The following is an 8,296-nucleotide window of genomic DNA, read 5'->3' on the forward strand; positions in this document are numbered from 1 at the left end:
TGATGAGGGTAAGCTTCATCTCCGGCCAGTACGAATGGTGGCCGTCTGCTCTCTTCTGCATGTGGACACCGATCCCCACGCGCGGCAAACGAATTGACTGGCGCACTGAAAGGGCTGGAGGCCATGCGTGGGCCTCTGTGGCAGCTTCCACGATCCGGGTCTTTCAACCAGAGCCTCTGTGTCTTACGAGCGCCGCGAAATTTTCATGCAAGGGGAGAATCTGCCTAATCACACTTATGCAAGCGTGACAGTATGTTTTTCTGTTATATCGAAAGCCGAACGCTGGCGTTAATGTACATTGCGGGTGGCTGTTGAGCCCGGTGCCTTCCTTACGCTGCTAGATTCAAATGGCTGTCTTGCGCCGGCCTTCGCGGCAAGACAAAATGCACCCCAGCAGACAGCCATCCTTCACGAGACTGTCTCTTCTGTTAATTTTTTAAAACCTGCAGTCCCTCTCGTTCGGCAGCCAATCATTCGCCGATCAGGGTCACAGAATATTTTTGGGACGGAACAGCATCACTCAATGCTCTCTTGATGTCGTCTAGATAGCCGCCGGCCGCTGCCGTCTAGTCAAGCGTGGCACGGCGATTTACCAAGGATTTCTCGTTCAAATCGTTTCTCTGTATCTACTTGGTAATTCATTTTTTACTGACTTGCAGCACCAGCTCATGAGCGGGGGCAGAGCGACGCTAACCAAGAGTCCGTATTCAGGGAGCTACCTAGGGCACTGAGGTGGCCCCGGATGTCGAGTCGTCTCGGCTATGATGAAATTCCCTCTTCTTGTGCCATTTCTTGCTTCGTCGTACTCAGCCTCTTCACTAAATATTCCGCCCGGCTGTATGCAGCACTCATCTTAGTGCCGAATCGCGCTGTCTCGCGCTTCATCCATATAGAACCCTCGAGGCTTCTCCCGGTTGTGCCGTGATGACCATGTCTGCGCCATTGTTCGCGTCACCGGACGCTAGTATGGGGAAGGAGAGTAGAACCACAACGGTACGACGATCAGGAGTCTTCCGCCCCTCTCTCAAACAAAACGTATGGAGTATGCTGTTTTCCTTGTGCATTCTTGCCGTGATTCCAATTAAATCTACCATGTTGAGAGCTGCGTCGTTCTCAGGCAACGATGCAGGTGCCTTTCACGTCCCCCATGTAACCGGAGGCAGAGCACTGCCACTTTCTTTGAGCAAAGACGAATACCTGACACAACACAATTTTTTTCCCCCAGCACATGACGAAGAACGCGACGCCGTCTCTTCACAACGGAGGGATGTTCGTCGTGGGGTGGATGTTCAGCTGCACAAGCATAATGGTGCCTCAGCCATTAATCCACACGGAGATGAGGCAGATGTCCCCTTGGAGCAGCTAATGAATGACCTTGGAGTAGGTGAAGGCGACGTAGAGCACATGGCACCAAGCTGGCATGAGACGTCCCACCGTCGCTCGGCTGTCGACCTTACGATGATGAATGCGTTTGGCTTTTCGGAGTTGGACGCAACCAAATCGTCAGCCTCACTTAATGAATCCGTGCAGTCTCCTACAACAAAACTGCATCCATCAAACTTGAAATCTAGGGAGCAACGGGTTATGGATCTGCTCGAACAGCTTGAGACTTTAACGCGACAGACGCCAGTTGAGGGGGAAGACGACCAGTTTGTCGACTTTTCGTTTGAGCCGGAGTCGGTAACAGCAAACGACTTTAGCACGTCTTCCTCGACAGAAAGCGATAACGATGCGTCGCAGCTCTTTGGTGGCCTTCATTCAAAACCAACGGCTTCCCTGTTCCACGGCACCGAGGCAGGCATTTCAATGACGGACGTGACAGGACACAACGCTTCCCCAGCTCCCGCCGAGGAAGAACAGACAGCAGGACAGGGCGATGGAGGCAAATTCTCGAGGACACAGCTCATGGAACCTTCAGGCGCCACCGAAGCAAATGAGTCGGATTCGCCACATGATGTTTCGGAAGTGGCAGAGACGCCGGCGGAAGCTGGAACAGACGACCCGACTGGAAACAACCCACCTTCACCGGAATCTGACTCAGGCAATACCGCAACACAGGAAGCATTCACTTCCACGGATGCCAGCGAGAAAGGTGCCGACTCAGAGTCAAACTCACCAGACCCAACGGCTGGACAGTCGGCCGGTGACACTACACCTGGTACGGGGGAGAAAGGTACTGATAGCCAAACCGTGCATGATGGTCAGGTTCATAACCTGACCACAGACTCACAAGATATCTTGCCGGAGAACCACCAGGGTGTCAACGGGGCGTTCACGGAACCAACTGCCGAGGACACGACAGAAGCAGAAACGAACACACAAATGCCGAAACATGAAAAGGACGGGGTGGTACGTCAGCGAGACCGCATGGACGCTCATTCATCTGCTGAAAGTATCTCATCGAAAGCGCCCGCCGATTTCTCTGACATGATGTTTGCGAGATTGCGGGAGGCGTCCCGCGGCATGGCGAGTGTCCTCCATATCGTCGAGCATGGACGCTTACTGGACGACGACTCGCTCGTGACCATTGCATACCATTTCCCCTTTGAAACTCGTGAGAGTCGAAGAATCGCGTTTATCATAGTTGCCTTACCGCCAGGCTACACAGCACGAACGGAGGGGCCGCTGTGCGAGTCTGTTGATCCGGACATGCCGCCCCTCTCGTGCGAAGTGCGGCTCGCACACCTGCCGCAGATTTCATTGCATGAAGCAACAGAAGATCAGAACGTCTTCATTCAAGTCAGCAGTGCGGACAAGAATCGCAGCCTTCCACTCGGGATGCATCATTTCGCCGTTGCTGTCCACACTCCTAGGCTTCCGATCGCCGTTAATACTCCCGCAAACTGGTGGTTTGTTACCTTCCGCTTCACTGGCGGTCACGCTGTCACCAAACATTTTGAGAATCGTGTGCTTATAGCCCGCGAAAAGTGCGCGTGGGGCGGCTGGCGCCAGGAAACCCCATGCAGCGCCACGTGTGGAGAGGGGGTGGAGGTCTGGAGCCGTACATTGTTTGGGGGAGAAAGTGAGGAGGCCTGTGGTGGAGCGCTACTAAAGAAAAAGTGTTTCAGAGCGTCGTGTAGTGTCAGTTGCCAGCTGGGTCCGTGGGAGACTATCGTTGACTGTACGAAAAGCTGCGATGCGGACAATCGCCGTGGCTACCAGGTGAGCATTCGTAAGGTTCTTATGGATAAGGAAGGATGGGGGGTTGATTGTAAGCGCCTCTACCCCTGGAACCCTGAGGCCCACGAAGGATGGTCGGAAAAGCTTGGTGCCGTTGTCCGCCTCTCCGTATGTGATACGAAGTTCAGGCAGGCATGCGAACCGGAACTAGGGTGCAGGGTGGAGAAAGTCAATACTAGAACCCTTTCTGTTTCTTATCCGTGGGGTTCTTGCCCTTTTCCCTGCGGAGGCCTGGGGAAGATCACAAGTATTGTTCAAGTGGCAAACGGAATACCCAGGTGGCTCGGCGAGAAGGACTTCCCCGAGTCTTTCCAGGTTCCCTGCAGGGCGGACAAGGAACCGCTGGTCAAGCGTGTCCCGTGCAACACGTTCGACTGTGAAGATTGCTCGGTGTATCTTGAACGCGTTAAAGATACCACTGCATTTCGAGCTTGGATTTTCTTCCTGCCGTCTCAAGATGCCAACACCATCAAAATCACTGCTCCTCGAGGCATCAACTTCGACTTGAAAGCTTCCTCGTCTGCTGCAGATGCCAAAAGCGGTGGAAATCAAGCGCCTCATTCAAGGGTAGATGGAACAGAAACAAAGACCGATCTTGCAGACAACCAGGGAGACGTAGCTGGGCAGAGCCTGCACTGGAAAGCGACGCATCTTCTTCCTCAAGCCAGAAAGCCAACAGAGGAGGAGATCCAAGCCAGTGCGACAGAGGGACAAAAAACAGAAAAGGGTCAGGTTGCTGGAAGTCAGCAGAAGTCCATGAGCAAGAACGATGCCGAAACACATGGTCGAAATCAAGAGGACATTCGTAAGCTTTATGAGGGAAACGCTTGCTCACGTCTTCCCACCTCTTTCGGCTACATATCCAGCTGTGGTGTATCCCCCTCAACAAAGTATGAGGGTGCTCAGGAAGCCACCATGCATCTGTCAGGGTTCATCGCACCCCAGGTGGACACTGCCTTCGACCGGCATATATACCCTCATTTGCAGTCTGAGAATGCCAAGCACCGTCTGAAGGAAGGATCTGCGGAAGAAAATCGCAGGCCTGAATGGATGGCGGTGCCCGTAACTCTTGAACAAGCGGCAGAAATGGAAAATCCTGGGAATTTCTACATGTGGCTGTCGAGTACCTCGACTCCTCGTGATCCTGAAGTTTTCAAATGCCACTTAAAGACTAAGCTAGCTGTCCCAGTAAAATGTCGCTATGACTACACGGTGGTGGATCCTAAGGACTGCGCCGACTGCCACCTTGACAGCCCCAAGAAGATCATGACACTCCGGCAATTCGTTCCGGCAAAGCATGGAGGAAGTTGTTCGATTCCTCTGGAGCAACGATTCAAGAATCCTGTTGCTGTGTACGCGAAGTGCTCAAAAGGCTGTAGCCACGTACAACACGATGTGAATTCGTTCCCGGGTTCTACTGAGGAGACCAGCGGAACGAAAGAGGGTACTCGGGCAACCAAAACAGAGGCAATTCCCCTGTCATCTCGCCTGAAAAGCGTATCTCGGGGAAGTCTCAAGCGAATACTTGACCGGGCGGCAAATCGACAGCTCACTGAGGGTGGTACGCACGATGCTACTCATGATCCTTCGCTAGTGCACCGCATCGATATTAATAAGATCCCAGATTTCGAAGACGTCATGAAGATGGCCGCGGCCAGATCAGATGAAGAGATAGGTGAGCGTCACGTGGGTCTCGAAGCCAAAGGAGGTTCGCCAGAACATACAGAAGAGGCAGTGGGAGGCCCCTCTGCTGCGGGAAGTCCAACAACAGCTATCCCCGTACGGCCAGGAGAAGCAAGGTCCGGAAACTCAGAGACTGGCGATGTTGTAAAGGATCCAGACGGTAGCAGTAGAACCGGCAGTTCTCACGAGGCGCCAGTTGTCGAGGAAGGGACGGAAAAGGGGGAAACTATCTCGTAGAGAAGCCGTGGTCAACTGGAGGGAGTCATTTGTGAGGTGAGGAGCACGGTTTATGCCGCTTGTGCGTGAATGGACGTGCCATAAGCCGACAGTCTTGCTCCAGGGTTCCTCTGGCGTCACAGCTCCCTCAACGGGGAGCCTGAGTAACTGTATCCCATTTTAGATGCGGTCCCGTACATTGGAAGCGGCGTTAGTGAGAAGGGAGCATCGGTGGAACGCGATACATGGTACAAGAGCTCCATCATGAAATGAGCTTGGATTCTGTTGCGGTGATTCATTTCATTATAGGGAACAAAAGCCCGGCTTGAGAATACCACCTGCCACTGCATTTTCTCACATGCTGCCTCCACGTGTTTTCTGCTTCGAGAGACGTGACCGTGCATCATCGAATTCACCAGCGCTTTGTGAAGCATACTTTTGAATAATTGGTTTTCTATTTTGACAAGTTAGTGCCGTCGTGAAGTGCTTGCAGACTCAACCCACGAGACGATATAGTCGTCACTCGGCGCTCTGTTGATATCTTCAATTATCTTCACTTGCATACGGATTGTAACGGCTGCGGGGCAGGTTACAAAATAGAGGAAGCGACTTATCAATCTCCTCCGGTTCTGCACGCGTGGCTCTTCGCCGGATGGCGTAATGTATGCCACCTCTTCTTCGGAAGGCACAACACCGTTGTGGTAACGGGTCATACTGTTGTACGCCTTTCGCCATCCTATTTCCTCCTTATCTCCTACGCTCCTGCATGGGTGTGGTTTTCACGGCCGACAGATCCGACAGGTAGATACCTGGTACATCAAGATTAGGACCGAATGCAAGCACCTTGCTCGCCAAGGGGTATAGGTAGCAAGGGAAAGCGACTGTCGCTTTCCAGTTTTGTGGCCAAAGCTCTCGTGTATATTCTTCTGGTCGTTAGTTGGTGAAACTTTACAGATCCAGCCGCTGATGTAACATACGGATAGTATTAGTACATGCCAGTATTATCACGACACGTTCTAAAAACATCCATTGATCTGTGTGTACTATGTAATTACGCTTCTGTAAGACTCAGTTTTGGTTTCATTGGTGTTGGGATGACTTGGGCCTAAGAACTACAGAAATTAGGGCTAGTTTAGCCCTCAAGAAGTACGAACAGTTCATTACCGAATGCGTAAAACGTATTCGGAACTCGCGTTGAGCAGTGTCATATATGAAATGCATGTTCTGATGAACTTTGCAAAAGATTCTTCTGGCCGGCATCCTCAAGGTGTGCATTCCTTTTCACACAGGAGACGCTGAGCTAGTGGATGGAGACTGAAACATTCCTACCTAGGGCAGCTCTCTTCGACTTATCCTCAATAGTTCAAGGCCGAGCATCCAGACAAGCAACTTCCGCTGGTACACTACCAGTCGCCAACCGCGGGCTGGGAGTGGGAGACCTCCAATGTAATCGTTCATTTATATCCTGCCGGCCGCTTTGGGATCAATAACTACTTTTCAGAATATGGTGCCCCCCAGTCGCCTTCCCGGCAACTCATCTGGGCGTCCGAATGTGGTGTGGTCAGTATGGCTGGTCTGTGAAGGGCCGATCACCGATGGTGGTAACCCTCGTAGTCTTCCGTAGTTCCTGATACATAGGTATCTTCTTCTGTGCAACGGCTTGCGAGTTTGGCTACGAGCATTGGCCTTCGGAGCCTACCAGACTGAATTTCATCGACTATGGGTCATACACATAGCTCCTATCACCGTGGTGCTACCGTGTTCTGAGCCTTTGTTTTGTATCTTTTCTAGGAGGGAACACGGCAGTCAATGCCTAGGCTGGAATATTCCGAAAAGTACTGGTACCTAGGATCATGTTGTAGTAAGGGGATAAAATTCGCTAAACAGGAGCCGGGTCCCACTAAGGCGCTTGAATAAACACGGGACACCGGACGGGGGCTTCACCGGAGGGACGAAGTGTGTTCACGAGCCGACAGGTAGACTAACCCTCTATGAAAAGTGACAACCTTGTACTGTGGTATCTATGCACTTAAGCAATCGAATGCCAAGCAGTGGATATTCATGTGGCCGCTCTGGTGTAAGGCGGTCACGGTCTGATGACCCGTTGCCGAACACGCGCACATAGAGGGTTTTGAAACACAGTCCCATCCGAAGGCGCACTGGGGGGCACCGTCTTGGATCTGCCGATTGCCTGATCTCAAATGATTTGATGCTAGGCGTGCTGCCCTGAAACCTCTCATTCAGCGTCGTCTCTCATTGCTCCCTGTCCTTGAGCTCCCTAGTGTTTCATGCACAACCGGCCTCTTGGTACCCATACCCCGTATCGAATATGTGGCGTCATTTCTCTTTCACAATTTGTGTCTCATGCGTGATGGGCAAACGTAGGTAAAACCCACACAGCTGACTACGGTCCCCTCTGCCGGCTAGTCGATATCGGCACCGTTGTTTTATGCACTCATTTTTATCACCAGAAGCGAACTGTCTGCAACCGCGCAACAAACAGACAACGCCTGCCATTAGGCAACCCATCATGCTACTGAGCCTGACTGGTGGATAGACGCTGTAGCGGTGTGTAGTCTTGAGTCGCAGTGAGCAGTTCCCTACACAAGCACGTCCACGAAGTTACCAAAAGTAAACGACATCGACTAATCGACGCCAGTGAGCGTGAGATAAATCATCGGCATCGCAACGGTGGCTGACGATACAGATGATTCCAGCACCATTGCTACTCGCTGCATGGATGGATGACAATAGAAGTAATTTTCAGCAATGTACCTGCCCTTGCAAAAACGTAGTCGCTGGGGCCGGCCGCAACACGCACTGTTGTTCGGGTCTAAGCTGGCGAACGTGTTGCATGCTGCATGCAGTTTCACTTCTCGATACTGTCAATCCCTCGACAAACTCCTGGTGAGCGATACGGTTCAGATAACACACGGATGAGAAGGACTACATTTCCTAGAACAGTTGACGTTTTGGGAAGCTAATTGGGTGTCCTTTGAAGAGAGCTTCTGTTCGGTGGTCTGTTGAGCAGTAGATGTGTGTGCTACAGTACGGGCTGTCCGAAGATGAATCCCTTAGCGTCGAACCGGCGGTTTCCGTATGTTGGTCACGTCGTGTTGCAAGAAATGTAACTTCTCTAAAACACTGCGGGGGGTCTTATTGATGTCACGAACGCGAAGTTCCGAAGTGACTGGTGTGCCGGCGTGTCAGTGGCAAT

At 52.0% G+C, this 8,296-nt stretch overlaps 1 protein-coding gene across 1 annotated transcript; it reads left to right on the top strand.

The window, feature by feature from the left end:
* Positions 1-1,092: 1,092 nt before the first annotated feature.
* On the top strand, positions 1,093-5,100 carry NCLIV_038360 (tsp1 domain-containing protein TSP12 (Precursor),related; the record flags this gene model as incomplete). Its single annotated transcript, XM_003880745.1, has 1 exon — positions 1,093-5,100. One exon carries the CDS (start codon positions 1,093-1,095, stop codon positions 5,098-5,100), a length of 4,008 nt encoding a protein of 1,335 aa, XP_003880794.1.
* Between the last annotated feature and the right edge of the window lie 3,196 nt (positions 5,101-8,296).

Source organism: Neospora caninum, chromosome IX (genome assembly GCF_000208865.1).
Source record: "Neospora caninum Liverpool complete genome, chromosome IX".
In the NCBI taxonomy this organism is placed as follows: Eukaryota; Apicomplexa; class Conoidasida; order Eucoccidiorida; family Sarcocystidae; genus Neospora; species Neospora caninum.